The sequence below is a fragment of the Dreissena polymorpha genome, chromosome 11 (genome assembly GCF_020536995.1).
Source record: "Dreissena polymorpha isolate Duluth1 chromosome 11, UMN_Dpol_1.0, whole genome shotgun sequence".
In the NCBI taxonomy this organism is placed as follows: Eukaryota; Metazoa; Mollusca; class Bivalvia; order Myida; family Dreissenidae; genus Dreissena; species Dreissena polymorpha.
In genome coordinates this window covers 44,605,978-44,632,886 of record NC_068365.1, presented here as the reverse complement: position 1 = coordinate 44,632,886, position 26,909 = coordinate 44,605,978, and the positions used below count along the sequence as shown (strand labels likewise).

Sequence of the window (26,909 nt, the reverse complement as noted above, 5' to 3'; positions counted from 1 at the left end):
TTTGATTTGAAGAAAACCTATTAAGTTGTAACGAGGCTAATAGGATATTTGAACAAGGCTGATTTAGAAATCACCCATACAAGTATGCTAAATCTATGCGGTTTTACACAATTTGTATGACAATTGAAACCAAAAAGCTTTCTGTATCGTAAGATTTTGGAAGCTGACATAACATTCCGTTAATTATCATCTAAAATGTATTTTCTTTTTCATATGATTATGTATTTATTCAGATTAATCAAATTGTTTTCCAACCATTTAGAAAATTGTCAAAAAAGGTTATTGGACTAGGATTTCAACCCACTATATGTAGGCTTCTATGTATGATATCTATTACAGTAATAGACATTAATAGCGATGACTAAAGTTACAAAACAATCATTTAGTATTAAATATCTATAAATAAATATCGATTTTATACGGATTAGAGGGCCTGGTTAATAAATTTGCATTATACAGAAAACAAATATATATTTGTAACAAAGATTCCAATTCCATTTTGCGTGTACCAGCTTCTTAGATCTTCTCAAATTTGCATTATACAGAAAACAAATATATATTTGTAACAAACATTCCAATTCCATTTTGCGTGTACCAGCTTCTTAGATCTTCTCAAATTTGCTGTCACATATTCTGTTGATTTCAACAATACAACGGTTAAAACTTGTAAATAAAACTCACGCGCTATCTTGGAATGACTTAATCGAAAAAATTAATTATATGGTGACCTGCCGGTTGCATATTAAATACAACATTATGTTAACGCTTAAATACGAAGACTCACTTGGTTCATGGAAAAAATAAATAACCGTTTTTGCGTCCAATAAATTTGGGTACAAATTATAGTACATTTGTTTACTTGTCCAAAAAGATTGGGTGCGAACGTACACAACGCACCCCCACCCGCCCCCCCACCCCTGGCTACGGGTATAGGGATATAGTTTCCTTTATTTCGGCAATGCTGAAATATAGCTGTCACGCGCGGCGGACTCGCCAAGGCTCGTGGTTCCGATTTTCTAAGCCTCGCAAAATAAACTTCGCTTTATTCGGCACCGACCGAGGATTCTCTATATGTAAATCGTCAAGTGTAATGATTCTAAGCCGCTGCACTTCTTCGCAAATTATTGTATACATACAGTTTAATTGCTGCAATGCTTATGGATTTATACTTGTCACATGGAACGTTAGCACAAGACAATGTCTTTGTAAATACTGAAGAAAGTTATGGTCATTGATATCGGTATTTTCTCTTAAAACCATGCATTATCATACGAATCCTTTGAATACCTTTACGACTTTCGGACTTATCAGAGGTTTAAATTAATTTTGTACTAAGAATGTTCTTCTTCGTACAAGAAAATTGACTTAACGTTAATTTATCAAATCATGAAGAGTTATGGTTCTCGCACTCTTCCTCTCCAATATGTCTTTCATATGGCATACACACTCACATGATATTAATAGCACGGATATTGTGAATACACTTGTATTTATTTATATAAAAGTTATGTGTAAACTAAGAGAACAACTCAGCCATTGGTTACCAAAATATATTTTGTTTGCATTTTATAAACAACACAAAACGTGATTAATGTAAAAAAAAATTTGGAAGATGCATTTTACAGCTAAAAAATCAAAGCAATGTATTTATATGACATTTAAATACCATTACTGCGATGGTTAAAATTTAAACCAAAACAGGTTTGAAGTTAAAAACAAAACAACAAAAATGCATACATTCAATTGCTCTTGTGTGTTATTACATTTTATTTGTATTACCAATCTATTTCGTGTTCCTCTATCTACAAAACATTAGAATGAATCACTTTGTATAAACAAAAAGAACTATAGAACAGTTGTTTTTTCCTAAAATTATGAATGCGCAATAAACAAGAAGTGAACCTCGACCTATAAACGTTATAGGAGCTCCAAGGAAAATCATGCCCAGCACTTATTTGACTTAGAATCGTTTTTATCATGTCTATGAAGATTGTGAAATATTCTACGATTTCAAATATTAAATTACTTTGAACTGTATAATCTTTGTATTATGCATGGTGTATGTAGCTAATGTACATAAATGAGTTTCTATAATATTAACAAATAATGATGCTAAAAACAAGCCGTTGGTATGGATGGTATGGGATGATGTGACACTGTGACCATTTCTAAAACCTATTGGGTTATAACTTTAATAGACCTTTTACGAACGCACGCTTGATAAAACAATAGTATAGAGTACACCAATATAATATGCACGTAATTGCTTCAGTAATAACGTTAATACACACAACAAACCATCGCTCATTGTGCAAATATTGTTTTTACTATCCCGTGAACTTTAGTACAATTCTTGGGACATATCGGGCAGCTCTGGACCTCGAGACCGCAGTCCTCGCATGTGACACAGTGGCCACAGGGCTGGAAAGTCAAGGCCACACGCCGGACCTTGCAAATCTTACACCTTAGTAACCCTTGCAGCTTTTGGAGTTCCTGAAGTTCCTCATCGATGGTTGAAGAATAGTTTCCTTAAAATGTGGATACAAGCTTCTATGGTTCATGATGTACAAAAAGCATTCATAAGTGTTACTTTTACATACTGTGAAACCATTATTAATCGTCAGGCATTAATTTTCATAAATTTCGTCAGTCGACCGATCGGCGAATTTAAGATCCTAACGAACAATCATGCTCTATGTTTGAACAAAAACAAACACTAAGTTGAACAATATTTTAAAACTTTACCATAGACATGAGGCATTAAATTCCAACATAATCCATGCACACATTCACTGCTGTTTTGTAATCAAGATTAATCCGGTTTTGACACAAAGGGATGTAGATTACACAAGGTACTTAACTGACACGTTACACTTCTTTAAAACGCGTGTGCAGTACAGCTGTATCGAATGCGTTGACTTCGTTTATGTAGAATGGTAATGAATTAGCGCTAATTGTTTATAACTTTATTACCCATTAGGTGCATTGTGTTTTTCAGGGGTGTTGCATATTAGCCATCACGCAGCGAATGCCGATGAAAGATAATAAACCAAATGAAAAGTTGACGATGTGTGATCAAGAGATTAAGACTAATTGGCAATTGGCTTCGTTGTTACAAACACTCGTTAACGGTTATTCGATCCGCTTATCATAACAATGAACGTGTGAATGGCATACATTAAGAGGGTCCATTACTGTCCCTTGATAACATAAGACTAGTTAATTGGCATGTGACAAACAGGCCCCACCTCCTGCAGTGATTCTCAAGTGTGTTCCCGCATTCGTACCACGATTATTCGCAACTGCGATTGATCGCGAATATGTATTACACACAAATCGGATATTGACTGACGCATTTTTTTTTTTAATTCAAAATCAGAAATCGGCGAATTTAAGTGCTGACGAAATCGTCATTTTTATAAAAATGACGAAATTTTGTGCTGTCGAAAATAAATGGTTTCACAATATATTGTTTTAATTAAAAATAGCCATCGGATAATAGAAAACCCTGATATTTTTGCAATTTTAATAATAAAATCGTGCTAAATCTTAAACGAAGTGGATGTTCAAATGCGTATTATAATGAACATAAGATTACTAAAAGATACCTTTATTGAGCTAACTTCAATAATCAAAAGTTTTATATATGTCGTGTTCTGAGAAAACGGGGTATAATGCATGTGCTTAAAGTTTCCGCATACTTTGGATTTTTTGCTAAAAAGAGACTTCATGTAAACGAAACATGTCATAAAAGATGAAAGTGTCGTCCCTGATTAGCCTGTGTGAACTGCACAGGCTAATCTGGGACGACACTTTACGCACATGCATTATGCCCAGTTTTCTCAGAACACGACCCATATATACAGTATAAATAAACAGGAAATTAGTAACTAACTGCATCAAGTGTTGTCTTGGCGCTATGACAAATACGCTATATATGTGAATTGTTAATGCAACAACATGAAACGAATCACGTATTAACTGTATACCACATTTACACCATAGATAATATAACATTGCAAAACATGTTTTATTCCATTGTACGCCGAATTCATCAGTATTTCAGTTAATCACGGCGGTCTGTTAAACGACTCACAGTTTTTCTGTGATGGCTAGTTAATCAGTGATAATTATAACTTCTGTCACTTTAATATAAATGCTGCATTCTAATTGGATATTTTTTTCGCGTGACCAGTTTGTTTTTTTCCGATAAACCCACTTCGTATGCAAATTTAAACATGAATATTCATGTAGCTACTTTCTGGTAATAAACAAGTTGCAAAAATGGCGTTATGTTTTGCGCGAAAGTAATGGCGTTGTTTTTTTATTGGTCAATAGCGAAATGACGTTATATTTTTTGCGCGAACTTCAACGAAACCGAAACTGAACATAGATTCATACGGTAGATTAAAAAGGACTTTTGTGGCCCTTACCACGATAGAATTTCAGCTTTAAGATCATTTTGTGTTGTAATTGTAAGAATTTAATAGCATTTTTATGCATTTCATCGGTGTATGAACTGTCGGGAAAAGTACACCTAATTAGGCGAGGCGTAATTTTCCCGATAGTTCATTCACCGATGAAATGCAGACAAATGCTATTCAATCCTTAAATAAGTGATCATAATTATGACAAAAATTGACAACTACGCATCGAATCAGAGGTTTAATGTGATAATTGCCGATAAAAGGAGTTCATGATCAATCTCCACAAACTTTGTGGCAGGGCCGTGGATCAAGCCAACGATCCTTTGATATGAAGGCCAGCACTCAAATAAGCTGGCCGACCCGACTTGTGATAAAGTACTTAATTGTTTCATCCAGGTGCATAAATGTACGATATATTCATCAATTCGGATGCGTTTTAGCCTTAAATGTATTAATGAAAGGTAACCCAAATTTTGTCATGCATAGAACACAAGATGACAAACATGATCGGGTTATGTGTCTTATGTGAAAATAATAAAAAAAGATATTGACAACATTAACCCTTTCAGTGCGGGAACCTAATTTTAAAGGCCTTTGCAAACAGTTTGGATCCAGATGAGACGCCACAGAACGTGGCGTCTCATCTGGATCAAAACTGTTTGCTATTCTGATAGTATTCTTTGAAAAAAAATGAAGAAAATGCTTATTTTACAAATTCAGCGAACGACATTTTAGCAGACGACAAATTTCCCAGCATGCAAAGGGTTAAGTTTTGCTTCCCTTGCCACTTATATGTTAAGACGAGCGGGATAGATTCCTCACACCTTATAAAACACATGCATTCATCAGACTATGAAATGTTGTTGCACAATTTCAATAATTAACGAAAATATACGAATTATAAATTATATCTGGATATAATCCGGTGTTTTATAAGATCGAAGTTATGTAAAAGGTTTTCCTTTTTTGGACTAAGACCCATCCTATACTTTAAAAAAGTTAAAATGTCACTTCATAGGATGAAGAATTGTTTTGATGACACTTCACCATCTAGCAAGCTTTCTAGTCTTTTAGCTAAAACAGTTTAAACAGAAGTAGCATATTTTATCCCATCATCAGACGTGCATTGTCGAAATAAACCACTGTGGAATAAATTTTCCTCTATTTCGGCAGTGCTGAAATATAGCTGTCACGCGCGGCGGAGAATGGTCATATTACTCGGAATCAACTATAAAGTAATCATTTTTAGTAAAATCGAATCAAATTCAACAAAACAAACAATTTGATACCAAGATGTTATATATTTTTAACAAATAATGCAACTCAAAAAGCAAAAAAACATTATTTACAAATATTAAGTGCGCGTACTCGTGACGTCATTATTAACACGTCATACGACACAATGCATGTTCTTTCACGCTAAAGCTGCAGTTGTTTAGTGTGTTTTTTTCCATTATTTCTTAAAAATCGGGAACGTAGAGGTATGTTAAACAGAAAAACAGGTTAGTTACTGATCTTTTTGTAATGTATTAGGCTCGGCACGATTAAAATAATGAAACAATGTTTGCTTGAAATAACTTTGGGATTTTCCGTGTAATTCGATTTTCCTATTCTATTTTTAAAGAAATAATTTACGACTAAGAAAATTGATGGGATAAATCGAATACTAGGTCGGTGCCGAATAAAGCAAAGTTTATTTTGCTTGGCACGAAAATCTGAACCACTCGCCAAGGCTCGTGGTTCAGATTTTCTAAGCCTCGCAAAATAAACGTTGCTTTATTTGGCACCGACCTAGTATTCTCTATTTATGACAGGTTTAAACTAACAAAAGTTATGTTTTCCTTCACTAATATATATTTTAATATCATGATACGTATCGCGATACAATGTTACTGTGCGATATAGTGTTGTGCGCTGATTCCAGATCGCGATAGCCCTACAAATCATCGACATCTTTACCTGTAGTAGGATCCTCGTCGCTCGAGATACAAGGGCAAGATTGGGCTGGTGTTTCTGTAAAACATAAGTTAAAACGAACACTTTCAAAATGCAGTTGAGGTACTTGCAAATAGTGATTAAAAACCTAGTGTTTACTGGGAAACGCTCATGTTTTGAAACATTGGCATGAACGAAGAATAAATGAACAAAACTAAGCCATGTCCATATTGCATTTCGAATGTGCATTATTACTTATTCGATTTTCAATCAACTACTGCAAAATGTATACGCCGAGTCAGACACGTTCACATTCCCTTATTATTCGATTTTCAATTAAATACTGCAAAATGTATACGCCTAGACAGACACGTTAATATTTTCTACCACGTCGACATCGACAGTGTTCACCTGTAGCCTGATCCTTTTCGCTCGGGATAGGAGGGAACGATGGAGTCAGTGTTCCTGGTAAAAAAAACCTACTCGTACAGGATGCCGTTTTAATACTTGTAAATTTAGTCTAAATACCTGGTTTTTACTGACAAATGCTGCGTCATGCTTTGAACAAAAGGCATAATCTCAGAAATAATGCGTAAAAAAAAATTGAAACAATTGTTGCAATCTTGCTTTTCCCAATGTTACATTTCGAATGTGAATTATAATTTATTTGATCTGCCATAAAATGCTCCATATGTACACGTCGAATCAGATAAATCAATGTTCCCTACAAATCATCGACAGTGTTTACCTGTAGTCTGATCCGCGACGCTCGAGATACGATGGTACGAAATAGCAAGTGTTCCTGTTAAAAGTGAATCAAGACCAACAAAACAATTGATACATAATTATGTTACTGTTGTCTAAATTATGTACAGTACAATATGCATTCTGCGCTGCTTGAGAATTAAGAAAGATTTTTTAAACGTAAATGTTGCGATGGATACCTAGGTTTTACTGACAAATTCAGAGTCATGTTATGTAGCAATACCAAGCACTAAGAACAAAATGCAGGAAAATTTAAACAATCGATTCCAATGGTGCATTAAGAAACTGTATTATTGATATATTCGATATTTAATTGATAACGAAACATTAGAAATATAAGCACCACTTTTTGTGCCAATATGTTTACACGAGAGGCGACGAATATACACATGATACAGGGTCTAAATCCTGCCCTAAGGCAGAGTATATATAAGACTTCGGACTGACCTGGATACGGTGCATTGCTGCTGGGTGTGGGGGCGGGATATGACCCACGGTATGAGCCGCCCGGGGGGTTAGGCGGGTTCTGGGCACCACTTACACTCAGCATCGGCATACCATGTCCTGAAACAAATTAATTAGTGAGAGTTGAATGTGCCATAATGCAGTGTACTAGTATGCAATATGCTATAATGCAATGATGTTAAATGCGATTTTATTAATAAAATGTTAAATAATACTATGTAATTTAATAAAATGTGCTATCATACAATATGATAAAATGCAATCTGCTATAACACACTATGCTATATTGCAATGAACACCACTATGGACTGACCTGGATAGTGTGTATTGCAGCTGGGTGAAGAGGCGGGGTATGTTCCAGGGTAGGCACTGCCCGTGGGATTTGGCGGGTTCTTGGCACCACCCGAACTCAGCATCGGCATACCATATCCTAAAACAAAACAAATAGTTAGAGTTAAATGTGCCATAATGCAATATACTAGTATGCAATATGCTATGATGCAATGTTCTTTAATGCAATTATCGTATATGACAGTGTATTAATACAATGATATATAATACAATGCTATTAAATAAATTGTGTTATCATACACATATCAGACCTGGATATGGTGTATTGTAGCTGGGTGTTGCGGCGGGGTATGTTCCAGGTCTGCTGCCGTCCGGGGGATTAGGCGGGTTCTGGGCACCACCCACACTCAGCATTGGCATACCATGTCCTGAAACAAAACAAATAGTGAGAGTTGAATGTGCCATAATGCAGTGTTCTATTGCGCAATGATCTATAATGCAATCTGCTATCAGACAATGTGCTTTAATCAAATGAACACCACTATGGGCTGACCTGGATATAATGTATTATAGCTGGATGCAGGGGCGGGGTATGTTCCAGGGTTGGAGCTGCCCGGGGGTTGTGGCGGGTTCTGTGCACCACCCACCACACTCAGCATTGGCATACCATGTCCTGAAACAAAACAATTAGTGAGATTTGAATGTGCCATAATGCAGTGTACTATTATGCAATATGCTATAATGCAATGTGGTATTATGCAATAATCCTAAATGCAATTGTATTTTTACAATGTAATACAATGTAATTTAATAAAATGTGTTATTATACATATGCTATAATTAAATCTGCTATCACACAATTTTGCTATGGTGACATGGAGTGCGTTTCACTAACATCACGTATATTTACGCAACTTTAGGTTTACGCACAGAATTTACGCCGAACGTAAATTAATGCGTACGCCGTTTCACTAAAATGTGCGCAAAATTTACGCTGCGTGTAAGTGTTGTTTAGCCTGTCAGGTGCGCGCGGACGCGTAAGAAAGTAATCGTCTGCAACAGTATCTACATACAGTAATCGACATTATACGATTTTTTACTTGTGTTAAATTCTAATATATTAATAAAATATGTTGCAATAACACAAAATAGGCAAAAAAATTATACATTGAAGACGAATTTCATAACATGCAGCAAAGACAAAATAGCAGCCCGAGCCGATTGTGACGAATGTATTTCGTACATATTTTCCTACAATAACCGAAGCATTCGTCTTTTTAGTTAGTGTTCGTGTGTCGTATGATTAGATATCGTTGCAGGAATTTAAAATAAACCGTTAAAATAAATTTAAATTCACATCGTACATGCATGATTTACATGCTGGCGAATTCGACTGCACAGCCTTTTTCGATTTCAGAATTAAATATCTGGTTTATTTAGCATTTTTCGACATATGTTCTTCTTAACTTTTATTTTAATTTATATAAAAATATACGTTTAATAAGTTGTTTACACATTTTATATTAATTAATAAATATTTGACAAGATCGTATATACTCGATGTAAACAATCGTTACAATAGACGTGAAAACGAAGAAAAAGAAAACGAATTGGTCAAAAAACGAGTTTGAAACACTCGTTTCCGAGTATGAAAACAAGTTTGACGTGCTCGAGGGTGATCTGTCCGTTTCCCTCACTGGTTCGGACAAACGAAGAGCCTGGGAAAGCGTTATGGAATGGACGCGTAAGTGGTTGAACATGCAAAGCCCCAGATTAATCATATCAACACAAAAATTCAAGAAACAAAAGAAAATTCAGACAATAATTTAGATATAAACTTTTTAGTAACTGATGGTCGATTATTTTTTCTAAAGCCCCTTTTTGTAGTGTCATTGCTAAATTTAAGTTACAGTGTTAAATCTGAAAACATGTATTAATTTTTATCGTTTGTATTGTTTTCATTTTTGGAGCTTATAACTGGTGCTGGTGGTAAAAGTATAACATGTGATAAATTTTTGCTAGACTGAAATTGCATTTTTTTAGTGAACATTTATTTGCAACTCAAAAATCTGCGTATCAATACAATTCTGTATACTGCAGTTTTGAAACATCATCATGAAAACAAGCAATCACGTTTGATCATAATAGGGATATAAAAATACTTGCGTAAAATAAATTAAATGTATAGATTTATGGTATCATAAAATGCTAGATTTGTATCGATCAGTATCACTAGTAAAGAGTTTTCAATATTCATGTACATGCAAAGACAGTTCAATTGGCAAAATATGCAGGTCCCGAATGCACGTTTTTTTTATTTGACTGTTGAAATTTATTAATATTTTATTCAATGTAAACGAAACGAAAATTCATTCAATGTAAAATAAAATAAAAAATATATTTGAAGATTGTAATGTATTGCGATTTTTTAGTGCTTTGTTTTATAACTGATTCAATGCACCTTTTACACTAAATTTCGATCGCTGATGAAAAATAACACTATCGCATCCACACCCTTATAATTATAATCAAAATGTTTTATAATTTTTGAAATATCATTTATTAAAGTCTTACTTTAAGAAAGAAAACGGGTATTTATAGTTTTGTTTTGTGAAATTGTCAGTATTTAGTCTACCGACGACCTTTACTCTGATAATATGTAAATGGCCGCGATCGAGAGGTGTGACGGCCAATATATTTTTAGTAACGAAAAACCCCTCTTGTGACGTCACGCTAAAACCTCCTATATAATACCCTCCGGCGACAGACGATACCTTTCAACGATTTCCTTTTCGCTTATACCTCAGTCACAAATAGACACCGATCACCGTCCGATCAGCGGCCGACGTACTTTTCCGCTCATCGTGCTGGCGACCGGCCGATGATCGCACGGAAACCGGGCAAATTTGTAGCGTCGGGCGGCGTCCGGATTAATTTAAACTCTCACTTAAAATTTTACCCGACGTCGGGCCCGAAAAGAATCGAGTTGAGATCGAAACAAGATCGGACGATCAACGCACGGGTATTGCCAGGCGATCGCCCGACATCGGATTTATTGAACGTGTATCGGCAACAGTAAAGGTATTTCCCAGAGGCATATACATCGACCGGCAACAGTCTGATTGCCGGAGGGCCTCCGCACGATGCCCGACGGACGCCGGACGATGCTCGTTATGATACACGTACAATGAATCCGATGTCGGGCGCACGCAGGGCGATAACCGTTCGTTGATCGTCCGATCTTTTTTCGATCTCAACTCGATTCCTTCCCGGGCCCGATGTCGGGTAAAACAAACTGTCATCCAAGACAGATCGGCGTTACGCCAATTTTTCTGATTTACGCGAAGTACATATCTGGCGTAAATTTACGACAGAATTTACGCACTGCGTTTATTTACGCTCTTTAGTGAAACGCGTTTTTGAGAACAAGATTTGCGTACTCAAATATTTACGGAAATTATTTGCGTATGCAGCTTAGTGAAACGCACTCATGAACCCCACCCTGGACAGACCTGGATATGGTGTATTGTAGCTAGATGTAGGGGCGAGGTATGTTCCAGGGAAGGCGCTGCCCGGGGGATTGGGCGGGTTCTGGTCAGCACCCACATTTGGCATCGGCATACCATATCCTCAAACAATACAAATAGTGAGAGTTAAATTTGCTTTTATTCAGTGTACTGTAATGCAATATGCTATTATTAAATATTCTATAGTGCAATGTTCTTCAATGCAATTTTATGTCATACTTTGTGCTATAGTGCAATGTTATTTTATGGAATGTGCTTTCATGCAATATGCTATTATGCTATGTGTTATAAAGCAATACACCATATGAAATGTACACCACCAGGACTGACCTGGATACGGCGTATTGTAGCTGGATGTAGGGGCGGGGTATGTCCCACGGTAGGAGCTATCCGGGGGGTTGGGCGGGTTCTGGGCAACACCCACACTTGACATCGGCCTACTGTACCCTGAAGAAAACAAAAAAGTGAGAGTTTAATGTGCTATAATGCAATGTACTATAATAAAATGTGCTATACTTCAATGTTCTATGTTGCAATGTTCTTGCATGCAATGTTATTTTATAAGATGTGCCATAATGCTATGTTATGTCATACAATATGCTATCATGCAATATGCTATAATGCAATGTTTTATAATGCATTATACCGTAATGCAATGTTCACCACTTTGGACTGACCTGGATAGGGCTGGTACCCTGAGAAACTTACGCGTATATTACTGGTTATGTGAATCTTAAGTATACGTGTTATGCCACGCTTTGTCGTGATATGCATAAAGGAAAATTATTAACTGTCAAGATTTCAATTACTAAATTGCTTAAAGTTTACCCATACAAACATAACAGTTTTGGAGGGGTCTATGACTCACCTACAGCAGAGGGCAACATCTGGGCCGGATATCCAGAAGATGCTGGCTGATTGGTTGCCTGTACGTGGGAACAAATGGGAGTTTCCTCCCCAAATATGACCACAAGATTCTTGATAAGCTTCAGCAGGGTAGACTTGGGCTTAAAAGAAGACAAATCCTTGCTAAGGTAACACTACATGATTAAAATAATGTAGTTGATCAACATTTACATTTCAGACAGCGTAAATAATTCGACTTAGTATTGCTATGCATCTTATACATAATGAAAGAAACATGATTCAGTCTTATTTCTGCTCAATCGGTCTCGCGTTTTTTTTTTTGTATATTACCTGTGAAACAAATTAAGAGTGAACATGAACGTTTTATCTCGCCAGAACAACAAATTAATACAGACACCAATCGTTATTACGCCCATTTTTTGAAAGTTGTGTTCCTTATTTTGTCATGCAAAGCAGTGAAAGGCTCTGTAGATTGTTCATGCAAGAACACGAAGTAAATGTAATTGTACATTAAAATGGTAATATAACACTTAGAGGCTAATAATGTCTTACCAATGAGACACAATTCCGGTCTAACAGTACTCTATAACCGATGCGTGCGATGTAAACAATTTAATTTATGTTTAAGTATATTCTGGTTGGAAAAATATTATTTTGGACGGAGAGGGGATAATATTTGAAATCGACTGACAGTACATGAACAAATAATCTCCAACCCTTCAAAAAGACAAATACCTTTAAGTTACATAATGTTCTGGGTTGGAGTGTAGCGAATTCGTATTACTTTTGTATTCATTTGGAAAGAATTCACTAATCGCAAAGTGGCGTGGATTAAGCAGGAGATGATTCGAGCAGTAAATGTATGTACAAGTCAATCAGATTTTTGGATACCGATACGAGAACACGGATAAGGGAAAATTATATTGTTTAAAATGTTTAAATCATGAATTCCAACGAATGTGAAAAAAAGACTATGGAGGAATTATTTATGAGGTACAGCTTCATGATGCTTATGCTTAATTAAGAGGAGACAGATAACTTAAATATATTGTGAACCATGGAAAGCAAAGTTATGCTAATGAACTTAGCGACGAAAGTTTAGAGAATAAGCATGCAAGGGATGGGACGAAAAAAGCTGCCAGCAAGGCCAGTTATAAGGATTTGAAAACAGAAGCGGTTTAGGCCGCTCATCAGCACACAACACAATATTGAGTCACTGTACGTGGATCCAGTAGCTACAGAAACGTCGGGTTCGATTTCGGTGGTGAGCAATAATTATCAGGTCCGTGTTTTTCCTTAGAAAATGTCAACCAGTACCGGCTTTCCTCAGTTTGCGCGTGTAGCTGTGTTTACAAGAGGTCGACCAAACAACTTATTTTTTGCGGAGGTCTTCGCACAAACCAATAAGCGAGTAGTTAAGAGAGGAGTACAATTTTGACTTCACTCGATTGTATGCTGATTAGAGTATTGACAAATAAATAAAAAGCAGTATAAATTGTTGGCTATTTAACGGGGCAAATGCATACCATTTAATATTGTTAATAAAAAAATCGAATTAATATCGATAAAAGCGGACCATGTGTTATTTGCACCACTGGCATTGCTTCGAAAATTCCAAATCCAATAAATTAATTATTTTTTGTCAGTTAAAAGTGATTTCCGTGTCTAGCTATTGAAATAACACATTGTATTTCAATTATCCACTGTTCATAATTGGAAAAATCGATTAAATATGTTGACATTTAAACTGCATTTTAAATATGGCTTCTTTATGCTAAACTTTTATCTGACTAATAACTAGACCATTCTATAGAGATATTTGAGCCATTACTCAATTTGTATTATGCTCATGAAGTATGGAAAGTATGATATGTTATCAATATTATTTCATGAATTGAAGTCTTTGTTATATCAAGTGAGTGTTATAAATTTACTCAAGTTATACGACTGCTGATTGCAAAATGGAGGGGCAAGGTTAAGCGAACGAAGCTGGTTGTGTTTGAGTAACATTCTAGATTGCTCAATTAACACAATGTGCATTGGTAGCGTATAAGGGAACCATGCAAGAACCATATGAAGACAATTAGCATATTATACGGAACTTATATACAAGTAAGACGCATTTACCCATACAGGCCCTTCATAGTTCCAAGTAACACAATATATTTGTTAATTGTTACTGCTTATTTTATCGCATGTTGCAATATACCGGTAATTCATGAAAAAGTTATAGCATATTTGAAATTATTTTTTAATGAAACAGCTATAAATGCGTAATGATTTTCTCACATGTATCCATTCACGCTCATGCAGATATGGTATGTCAACTTTTCCGCTCTGGCCTACATTTCTGCCGGACCTGATTGCCATTGTTGAGGTAGATTTTACAAATACAATCGGTGGGTCGTAAGGGTGTGTGTCCATTAGACAGATACAGATTGGGATGTTGGTCACGGCACCTGAAGATTTCAAATATCCTATACACCATGTGTAGTGTGGGTCATGTGGTATATGCGTATCAAGCAGAATATGTAGCTTATATATCTCCAGTGTTCTTATAGAATGACTTCATGTTTTTGGTACATCAAAAAAAATCGTAATTAATTTAAGAAAACATATCGATTCGTTGTTATTTTATCCTTTTTGTAAAGAAAATAAATTTCATTTTGATATTAAGCGACATTTTATCTCGATATCGGCTTTGTTCTGCTAATGATTAGACGCCATTTTGTTTGATATGAAGAGTATTGCGTATCGGTGTTTAACGGTTAGCCGCTTTTGAGATTAATAGCATAGTGTTCGGACCTGTAATTGATGTACAAGATAGAACAACTTGTAAGTTGAACAAATTACATTGAATGTTACCATGTATTTCATTACTTTACACATTTGTATGTATTATTTATACAATATATATATGTGAATTTTATTTAAAAAGTAACATAATAATATAAACATCACAACAGATTTTAACACAATAACTTAACTATAACCTTAAACTTTTTAGTCCCGTAATGTCAATATAAGGATAATACACGTTTTCGAGGGCATGATCATCTACGGGCGCTCGAAAAATCCGGATTATGAGAGCGCCCGCAGATGATCATGTCCGAGAAAATGTGTATTTTCGCTATTATTGCATAAACAAATCACACATACACAAATATATTAAAATAACATTGAAAGCATTATGTCTTGTTCATTCGACATCGACAAAATAATTCGATTATTTCAAATGACGTCATACAGTTCAAGGTTGTGTTTTACATATGCGTCACTCGGTCATCATCAGAAATGACGAGGCTTAAACTTCGGATAGGACGTTTTCGATTTAAAATGTGCTTAAACAGTGGATGCAAAATGCAAAGATTAAATGAGGAATTATTTTGGAATGTACAGCAGGAACGTTGAAGGTACATAAACACTTACATTTACAGCATAGTCTTTTGAAAGTGTTGAGTAAATAACCTTAACTTCATTGACGTTGCCAAGAAACTAAAGCTGTTGTCAAGAGAGTGCAGATGGTATAATTTGAAAAGTGGATTGAAATGTAAATTGTCATTATCTTTGCATGCATGAGGAAACTGGTGCTTATTCAGTGCCCCATTTATGCTTGAGAGTCTTCGAAGGCTTGAGAAGGGCAGTAACTGTGCGTGGACCAGTTTATGGATATGAAAAACACATTCAGGGCTTGAACGGCACGTGAATCGCCTTGTTAATTCACGATTTCTCCCGTTCAAGCCCTCATTTTGCCAAGTTTCTGCATCCCATAAGAAGGGATTATAGATAGAGTTTCTGCAATAATACAGTTTTAACAATTTCACATCGACTTCTCTTCATCTCAAATTAGGTGATGGTGGGAAACTTAAAATAAAAACCTTTTAATTGGAAACACCCAGGTAATTTGTGCGCTATATAAATGCACTTGTATGTGTATTTATGTGTGTATTATTTATATATCCATTTATATCCTAAATGTATTTAGGAATTACTCGTGAAGTGTTAATAGAAAATATGCGCTGACCTTTGTAGGTGACAGGGATCGTTCCTTCCAATTGCAAGAGCTCTCTGGATGAGAGATCATTTAAGACTGCAAATAACAACAGGCATTATACAATGTTTCATTCTCATTCTGGAAACAATACACTATATCATGTGCAAATATATACTTATACCAATTTTATGTACATTAAAGTAAAACCTTCAACTTTAGTCAACAAATATAGTCAACTTTTTGTGGACAGGGACCCCAAAAGCTATACATTTTCTTTAAAATGTTCTTTTTCCGATGAATGTAAGAAATGCAAAACGTATATCATGTGATATATAACAAAACACTTTGTTTGTGTGGTAGGGGGGGGGGGGTCAGAGTTATTGTCCGCCTACTTTATATTTGATTGGTACACGCCTTCGCGAAAGGTTTTTTCCAGCTGAAGTATCCAATGTTAAAATATATAAGTCATTTCTTAGTGGAAAATCATTGCTTTCCCATTGCACAGGTCGAAATATTAATAAAATGACGAGGGACATTACCATGCATTCCAGTAAATCAAGTTATATTTTGGAATTGAGACGACTGAACTTTACCGATATGTAAAAATGAATGCAAAAGCGTTGAATTGTTTTTCGTCGGCTATAAAATGCAAAAATAACTACTTTTTTAATCCGCGTAAAAACAGTTCGGTTAAAAACTCCGTTTTATAACCAACTTGAAACGATATTAAACTAACCTGCTTGCTATCACATCCGTTTTATTAATGATATTACATTTTATGACGCTATACATTGCGAGCTTTCACGTATTCGCATGTGACTTAATAGTCGCATTTGATTATTTACGTTTAACGATATTCAGATCGACCCGACACACGTTAACAAAGTAGTGTTTTTTTTTAATTTATGTATGTCGTTAACGACGCTTAAAGTTTATATAGGGATTCAGACTGTTTAAAAAAAAAAAAATTATTGGCCGATAATGGAGGAATTTGCTGTAAGTGTGTATCTGGAGAGGTTAGACTTGTTCAAGACGAAAGCTACAGCAAAGACCAGTGTGTGTGGAGATGTTTCAACAGGGCCTGAAATACAAATTATTCGATCAAAAGTGGCTTGTTTGTTTAGTGGAACGCACCTAACGCTAGCTCAGGCCACAAATCTGACGTACTACTGGGTTTACCAGTTGCTCAATGACTATAAAGCCCGCGAGCTTGGCATATCCGAGCACTGCCTGATTAATAGGAAGAATTTAGCCCGAGAAGTTTTTCTCTGCGCCTTGCAAATAATAATTGAATGTTGTAAATACTACAGCTCGTAAGAAAAAGAAGTTTATTTACATTTTATTGTAAACCACTCTTAAGAATTTAAAAACCGAGAAACCGGTTCCTGTACGAACTTAGCGGAAATGGCCTGACACGCTGTCAAAAAAGCTTGCTAAACCAGAAACGCACACGCAGCTGAACGATAGCTATCTAGTTGAGAACGTGATAATACAAAAGTACTTGCAAGTTACTGAAAGTTTCAGTCGTGTCTACACTTAATAAACCGTCTGCGACTGTCGAAGCAACTGCTAAAAGTGTTCTGCGCATGCGCACTAGTGGTAAACAACTGTGCACCATTTAAATATCGCCTTAGAATTATAGCATTGCATATAAATTATTTAATCTATTGTAAGAACCAGATACACATAATTATTTCAATGGACACATTTTAATAGAAAGAATCATGGTGAAGAATATACCAATGACATGATTTGATAAAAGCAAAAGTTCAACGATTCATATAATATGCGCTACCGGTATGTATTAATTTGCAAAATAGCTGAGACCATTAAACTTTTCGCTTCCTCTTTCCTACAGTTTTATTTTATGAGGCACCAAAGGGAGAGGTATTGGATACTTCACTGGTGTAAGGTGAACGCAACCAATACTTGTTTGCATCAATGATGTCACAGGTCGCAAGTATTGTTAATGCTTATTCACATTTTTTACAAGTATTTTTCATGTTTCAGGTATCACTGTATCATAAAACGCAAGTCGATAATCACCTCTTTATTATCTTTAATACTCAAGGATTCATAGCTAGATTTAATGATCAGTTCGAGCGAAAGCTTTTAAATACACCAAACACATGTCATAGCGTTTATATATCTGTATTTGAAATGTCCTCTTACCAAATGCCTCATATTTTGGGCTTAGAGTTTCAAACTTCTTGATTGCACTAAGGACATCTTTCTTGGCCTTTTCTGGGTGTTTGTACTGAAAAAAACACATCCAAAACGCTACATAGGAAGACAAACTAAATAAGCAATAAACTCACTATCATTTAACCTATTTATGCCTAGCGTCTAGAAAAGGCCTTAGCAAACAGCGTAGACCCAGATGAGACGCCGAATGATCAGGGCGTCTCATCAGAATCTGCGCTGTTTGCTTAAAAGAATTTCTGTAAGAAATATTCTAAATATCGAAATAAATATAATAGACATCCCTAATCTTGGAAATAAATTGATCAAATTTAGAACAAAAGGGAGAGTTCACTCTGCATAAATGGGTCAAGCGTTCACAGACTTACACACATAGTTTCCTGCTCTGCAACATAACATTATTTTAAGCGAATAACATTCGTTTATGAGTCATACACATGGCATAGGTGGTGAGTGTACCAATGCATACTTTTCCTGGATGTACTGGTTAACCAGGACCGGTATTCATAGAGCACTATTTTCACCTAGTTAAAGACTTCATGAGCAACCTCAAACAAGTGATGTGGCCGGATTGAGGATCGAACTCGCGATCTTCAAAGTACAGTCCCGCGCTCTACAATCAGACCTATCATACCTTGCTGAGTTATAAAAATGAGAATAACATAAAAAAAATAATTAAAAAGAAATCAAATTTCCTTCTTACAAATAAATCAATTTTCTACAAAAACATGTTCCTTAAATATGATTTACGGACAATAAGAAAAAGAATGATGTAAGATGATTATGACAAAATATTTTGATGACGAAGACGAAGAAGATAAAAGAAGTGATAGTTGTCGTTCTGAATGTTGGTAATGATGGTGTGTGATTTTCTTTTGTTACAGTTGTTGATAATGATGGACAGGAGGATAATGGACGAAAGTGAGGATGATTTCAATGGACTTTTATTTTATGATCACAAGCATAACACAACGAACACCGTGTTCAAAAACCAGGTCTGTTTGACACACAAGTTCATTCCTACATTATCGTTCTTTTTAGCTGAACACTAATTTTGGGTTGACCGCATGGTGTGAAGAAACAGAGCAGACAGGTAGACAGACAGACAATTTATTCATACATAAGTACATCGTCTTCATACACAAATATACACATTGTTTTCTGTCACGTAAATAGGTATAACAACATAATATTACATAACATAACATACATGGTCATTTAAAAATACAAATATAAATTCACACAATCAATTGCAAGAATACGTAAATTCCATCAAAGCGGTTATGAACTTTTTTAAACATAACATAACATAAATGGTCATTTAAGAATACAAAAATAAATAAACACAAATCATTGCAAGAATATGTAAATTCCATCAAAGCGGTAATGATTTTTTAACAATATTATTTAGAATTATATTTCTTATAGCAAGACATTCCTTCATATATTTACATACATTTGAAATAACTGATTTGTCACATGAAACAAATAACTTGTTGAATTCATATACAGATGGGTTTATATACAAAATACGGCTAATGTATGTATTGTTTACATCAGTGTAACAGCGGTATATACATATAAAATGGTATTCATCTTCTAAGTCAACGTCATTACAGCATAAGCAATAACTTTCATTTCGGGGTATGTTATTTTGGGCGTATCTGCCAGTTTGTATTCTCAGCGGATGTGCAGAGACTCTAAATCTTAGAAAAAAATAATTGCAGAAATCTAGGAAGTAAATCTAAATATGTTTCATATTCCAAGCAGCTTTTAAAAACTGTATACAGTACTTTTATTTATTTAACTGTACCACTCTTGTTTAAAATTGTCAACAAGTCTACATTTTAACTCGTTAATAAAACTTTTAACTTGTACAGCGTTTGGATTTTCAAATACATAACCAAATCCAAGATTGTTTAACATGCTCTTGACATTTGAGACCCAGTTTATATTACCTTTATTGCAATCGCTCAAGGCTTGTTTGTATACAGTTTGCATTATGATATTGCTATTGTTCATAACTTTAAACCAATATTTAATAATTTTAACAGCCTGTTTATATGCAATGAGTATCTACATATTTCTCCATAAAGAGCAACGTTACATGCATTTATTTTCACCTGAAGCAAACTCTTGCACAATTTTAAATGAATGCGTTCTCTGACTTCGTAAAACCCCACAATTCTGAAGCATAATTTAATATAGAACCCACAACAGCGTCAAACAACTGGCAAAATATTGTGTGTTTTTTATCCCATTTTCACCGCGACATTGACGGTATAACACGTTGTGGAATTTACTTGCTTGTATTCAACACTGTGGAATATACCTGTCGCGTGCACGGACTACTTTTCAAAAGACGTCATGCGATATGCGCTAAAATTAGGTCGATATTGTTTGGTTCATTGATCGAATTTTAAGGTCACCCATTGGAAGAAAATGTGCATATTTTGCAGAAAAAAAATATATGACATATTCACCAAAAGAAATGTTGAAATAATATATAAAATTACACGATTTTTGTTTTATTATTTTTTATTTATATTTACTTTATCACTGAATGATTTTTCATAAGAAACAAAGTCGACAAAACTTAAGCTTCAAAATAATACGACCTTCAACCTTTAAAGGGATCTTTTCACGCTTTGGTAAATTGACAAAATTGAAAAAAGTTGTTTCAGATTCGCAAATTTTCGTTTTAGTTATGATATTTGTGAGGAAACAGTAATACTGAACATTTACCATGGTCTAATATAGCCATTATATGCATCTTTTGACGATTTTAAAACCTAAAAATTATAAAGCGTTGCAACGCGAAACGATTGAATAATTTGGAGAGTTCTGTTTTTGTCGTTAAATTTTGTGAAACTACGAAGATTGCTTATATAAGGTATAAAATATATCAAATATGTGTAATCGGCGGAATAGCTCAGTAGGCTAAAGCGTTTTTACTTCAGGACTCTGGCAGGACTCCAGGGGTCACTGGTTCGAAACCTGGTCCGGGCAATGTTCTTTTCCTTTTTTTAATTTTATTCTTGATTTTTTACTGGTGCTTTTACGATCCAATGTTTACATTTATCGATATAAAGCATTTAATGAATAAGTTAAAAAATGCCAAAATCTGTGAAAAGGCCCCTTTAAATCTAGTCATATGACATAATTTTTCGCTATCCGTATAATGAATCAGCTGATTGATGGCGTCAGAAAATGACATACTTATTGCGTCATTTTTCCCATTTTTTGACGATTTATTATAAACGACTTATTTCACATGTTTTCTACATGTACTGTATGTCGACATATCTGAATTGTCAATTGATCACATTTTCCTTATTTCGTGTAATGTGCATTGTTTATAACCAATGCATATACTTATGACATTTAACTTAAAAATTAAGAATGTACAACAAGCCATACACATATCGCACAATTCATGAATAATCTGCTATGTTTGCTTTCCTATTTAATTCACGTTAGGCATAGAGCTGTGTAAAGTATAAGATGGTAAAAATAGCACCACACTGGAATTGGGAACGTCCCATTTTGTACACGGGTATTTTCTACTCATTTATCTGTTGTGTACTGGAATGTTTTCCATTCTTTGTGTATTTATATATTAAATTATTTTCTCGTACAATAAGGGCATTTACCATAGATAAATAAAACATTGTGCAAGTTTAAACACAATTATGTTTGTATGCAGAAATCTGCAAATGCAACCGAGTTTACCACCGGCTATTATTAGGTAAACTGCTCCGGTTCATTTGAACAGCAGTAATGTAGAGTACATGACGTTGCGTGTGACGAAGAAGAAAGTTATTTGAGTTCATAAACTCATTTGAATAAAGTGATAGAATGGTATAAGGGTCTTTATATAACTATGCTAAAATAATTATTAAAGCCCCTAGATGCAAAATCGTCAATTATTGAGTTAAATGGATTATTAGATGGATTTTAAAGGTAAGATACTAGTTCTTACGTGTTTTGATTTTTGTTTGTACTTTTGTCGTTCCCTGTTCTCGCGGAAATGATTTTAACATGAGCGCCATTGATGCATCGGATCACACACGGCATACCCAAAACATTATATAAAAAACACGTTCTGCGCGTCCTTAAATTCGTCGACCGAAGTCGGAAAACGTATTGCCCTGTATATTAAGTCAAATAAAGTGTCAGTCGCTGCCATTGTCTGTTTACTCGTCAAAATTGTCAAGGTCGTCGATAGCTAAATAAACTTCAGCGTACAGTCACAGGCAGCAGTATCATAAAAAAAAATTGCCCCCCCCCCCCACCCGGACCATACCCCCCCCCTCGAGCTTACCCCAGGGGTTCCAGATTGTTAAATGTACACCTATTGTGTATGATTTAACTTTCCAACAACGAATATTGACAAAAAATAAATACCCCTCTTATAGGTATTATATATACACAAGGTATGAAACGTACTATATGCCTATTGCATATATGCCTAATACAACTGGATTCGTTAAAAGACAGTAAAAGCAACGTGATTACACAACTAACCGATCTCCTTCTAGGCTTATAACTTTAATATTCAATTAAATTTGACTTTCTCGCTATATGTCACTCGGTGTTTCATCTACACATGTACACCATTTTAATTTTATAACGCGTCATCTGGTTGATTGTTCTCATTGTGTTGGCCAATGATATGGCGTTTTAGAATCGAGTATTCGATCGACAAAATATGACAGCAAAACATAGACATGTAGCGAGAAAGTCGAATTTAATGGAATATTAAAGTTATTAGCCGAGTAGGAGATCGGTTAGAATGGTAATCTCGTTGCTTTTACTGTCTTTAACGAATCCAGTTGCATTTTGTCGGAAACTGCATGGGAACATGTGTGTTTTCGGTGAAAAAGGTCACGTCCAGTGTTCCACAATCTTTCAGCAATAGGCATATAGTGCGTTTCATACCTTGTGTATATATAATACATATACGAGGGTTATTTTTTCATACTGTGTATTTTTGTCAATGTTCGTTGTTGAAAAGTCAAACCATACACAACAGGTGTACATTTATCAATCTGGAACCCCTGGGGTAAGCTCGAGGGGGGGGGGGGGAAGGTCCGGGGGGGGGGAATTTATGATACTGCTGCCTGTGCGTACAGTTAATATAGTATTGACAGACCTGTACAAAGTCGCGCCAGTCAACAATCATAAAAAGCGACATTTAAAGTTATGGTAGCCAGAACTAGGTCGTCGATGGTGTACATGTATGTTGACATCGACAGCATTTTGTCAGGAGCAATCGCCGCCATATTGGATTTTGATAATTTTCTTTCGAAAATAAAATGAATTATCGTAAAGTAAAATCTTTTCGCGGTCGTAATGTGTTAAAATTCGCATACTGCGTAAATTTGAATCGAGGCATATGGTGATATTTTTACTTGTATAACAGTTTGTGTGTGAATTTTTTAAAGACTATTTTGCGTACCAGAACAAATACATGTATATCACTACGCATGGTTACATTTGTTAGATTTTAAGCGCTTTTATGACTTAATTAAAATTATTGTTAAGGTTATTAGATCTATTTATGTTAAATGTCACGTTGAAAAAATCAAATGGGATAAATAGAATACTAGGATTAGCGTTGAATACAGAGAAGTTTATGTTGCTCGGCTCGAACACCGAAAGAGCTCGCCAAGGCTCGCGCTTCCGGCGTTCTAAGCCTCGCAACATAAACTTCTCTGTATTCAACGCTAACCTAGTATTCTCTATATATCTAATTCATATTAATTATTGTTTTAATAATATCAACATAAATAAAAAATACGCTCAGTGTGTGAGCAGCGTGTACACACAATTAATGTACAAGTGAAAGGGTGCAACATTCATTCAATAAATTATAAAAGTAAATAAGTTTATGATTGTTTAATAACTGAATTGCGATCTTTTAATGTAAGTATATATTGTGTACTTGTTTTATTATAAATCTCATGCATACATTTCTTATCCATTTAATACATTATCGCCCCAATGTCAACTACATAAAAAATATTACTTAAGTCACGCGGAAGACTTGATGAAAACTATAAACGACCCGTTCTTAAAAATTGTATACAGAATGTATCACAGATAAAAGTATGAGGAAATGTATGCAGTGTTTGATTTATAATTGACATGACGCCTGGACGAAGATCGCTCCGCCCACTTAATCACGTGGCTTAGCGGTTAGCAAACCTAGACAAGCTAACACCAAAATGGCCTCTTTGCCTATAGATTGCATAAAGATTTACGCGATATCCCGTGTGATTTTTATGGACTTTTTCACACCATATAACACTCGTAAAAGGGGTTTGTGTCATTTAATTATTATGAAAAGGCAAAAATATACGTTTATAGAGAACATCAGCGATTTATAACGGTTTTTTTTTCGGTACATTAAACACGCTCTCAAACTCTTGCGCGCTTACCGAAATCGAACCTGTTACTACGTGTAACGGTGGTCTTAGCAATAAATTAACACTTCTACAACGGTATTTACCATTTCCAGTTTTTTTAAATATATTAATGTTCTATAAGGGGGATTTCGGTAATTCTACACAGTGAAGCTTCCACTCGCTCTTGTCAAGACTGCATTTCCGCGTTGGAAATCTTTCTGGATACCGAATGTCAGAGTTACATTATCCCTATTTACACTGTTTTGTCATATTTCATTTCCGTTTTTTTTCAAACAAAATAAACACAACTCGTTGAAAATATGAGAACAAGGCATTCGATGTCCAAGTGTGGATTACAAGCGTTTATTGGTGACACCACATATCTGCACATGTGTAGATACCGTTATTAAGATAAGATATCAGGTGTCACCTTCTAATAACATGTATAATGACAATAAAGTGCATTACTATCAGAGCAATAAAACACAGCATGAATTAGGCTTCATGCTGGGTTTTACTTCTTTTAAAGCTATGCAGATGAACCTTGCTTCTATTAATCACCTAGTAACTGACAAAACTATTAAAAACATTAACTATTATGTGATGATCCGATCGATAACATAAACTATTTAAATCTGCTAGTATATTCGATAATAAGATACTGTTATTGTCTTTGACAGTGTTGACGTTCAGTTGTTCGTGGGGACGACCGCTTGCATTTATGCATCTCTTACACTTCTCAAGATCTCTTTGCGGCTTTGGAAACGATATAAATTCAATGCCACCAACTAATCTGTCAGGATATCGATTGTCCAAGTTAAATAATCCCCATTGACACCGTTTTACCATTGTTAATCTACGTTTTTAAAGAGGAAAACAAAAGAAACTCGTTGAAATAAAAGTTAACCTTGACATAGCTTGTCTAGGAAAATGGCGGACAGTTCGTTGCTAACTCGCGCGGCCGATTAATCGATCGCTGATCAGTATATTGTTAAAAAGCTGAAGGATTATATTATGGTTCGCTTTTGCCATTTGGAAGTGCGACCGAAATGGTGTAAACGATTTAACGTGAATCTACAATGTACAGAAATGTAAAAACGATGAACAATGAACACTTCAAACACTTTATAAGTGGCACTTAATGTTTAATAAAGAGCGTGTTGTTATAACAGTATAAACAATACAGAACACTGAAAACCGCTCACATGTTTCAAGAGGCAACATTTTTTTGTCTGTGATGTCATGTATCATACGTAGAAATGAGACCCAGAATCCTTAGCTATCCGGTATACACAAAGCGATTGTAATAATGATGGAAAACAACGATGAACATGATGAGAAGAAGAAGAAGATCATGATGAAGATAGTGATGGTGGTGGTAGAAGTGGTGGTGGTGGTGGTGATGATGATGATGATGATGATGATGATGATGATGATGATGATGATGATGATGATGATGATGATGATGTTGATGATGATGATGATGATGATGATGATGATGATGATGATGATGATGTTGATGATGATGATGATGATGATGATGATGATGATGATGATGATGATGATGATCTATCTAATGTTTGAGTTTAAATTATAATTTGTATACATTTAAAAGTATTGTGTGATGTATAAATATCGACATCGACTTTGTTATACTAAGATAATAATTGGTTTATGCTTATGGATAATTTTTATAAGATCCACATTGGCATGGTTAGACAAACAGAGGCACAGACAGAGGGACCGGATGTTAATCGATAGTCCCTTCCAGTGAAATCGATAACGTCTAAAAGCACAATTTAAAGAAGCAAATGAATTATGACAAATGTATACATGCTTCGAATAATCCTTCTTTATGTACGTATGAAAAAATAACCAGTTACTAAATGCATTAATACATGTCTAAATATATATATACCGTAATAAGTGCAGATTTCAGGAACTGTTCAATCGAAGACATGCTTCGGGACGAATGTTTACATAAGATGTGTACATAAAATGTTAGAAAAGAAAGTAGCCAAGATGG

General features: G+C 35.1%; 1 protein-coding gene across 4 annotated transcripts; it reads right to left on the bottom strand.

Annotated features, from left to right (window-relative positions):
* Positions 1-1,537: 1,537 nt before the first annotated feature.
* Positions 1,538-26,909, bottom strand: LOC127851360 (basic proline-rich protein-like). Of its 4 annotated transcripts, XM_052385090.1 has the most exons (15): positions 26,802-26,909; positions 18,444-18,528; positions 16,302-16,367; positions 14,567-14,736; positions 12,279-12,417; positions 11,741-11,857; positions 11,396-11,512; positions 8,437-8,556; positions 8,195-8,311; positions 7,906-8,022; positions 7,575-7,691; positions 7,111-7,164; positions 6,774-6,827; positions 6,387-6,440; positions 1,538-2,528 (listed from the first exon to the last, which is right to left on the bottom strand). In XM_052385090.1, exons 1-15 carry the CDS (start codon positions 26,841-26,843, stop codon positions 2,305-2,307), a joined length of 1,593 nt encoding a protein of 530 aa, XP_052241050.1. In that variant the 5' UTR covers positions 26,844-26,909; the 3' UTR covers positions 1,538-2,304. The 4 variants fall into 4 exon arrangements, with proteins under 4 accessions (XP_052241050.1, XP_052241052.1, XP_052241051.1 ...); XM_052385092.1 differs by lacking the exon at positions 6,774-6,827; XM_052385091.1 differs by lacking the exon at positions 7,111-7,164.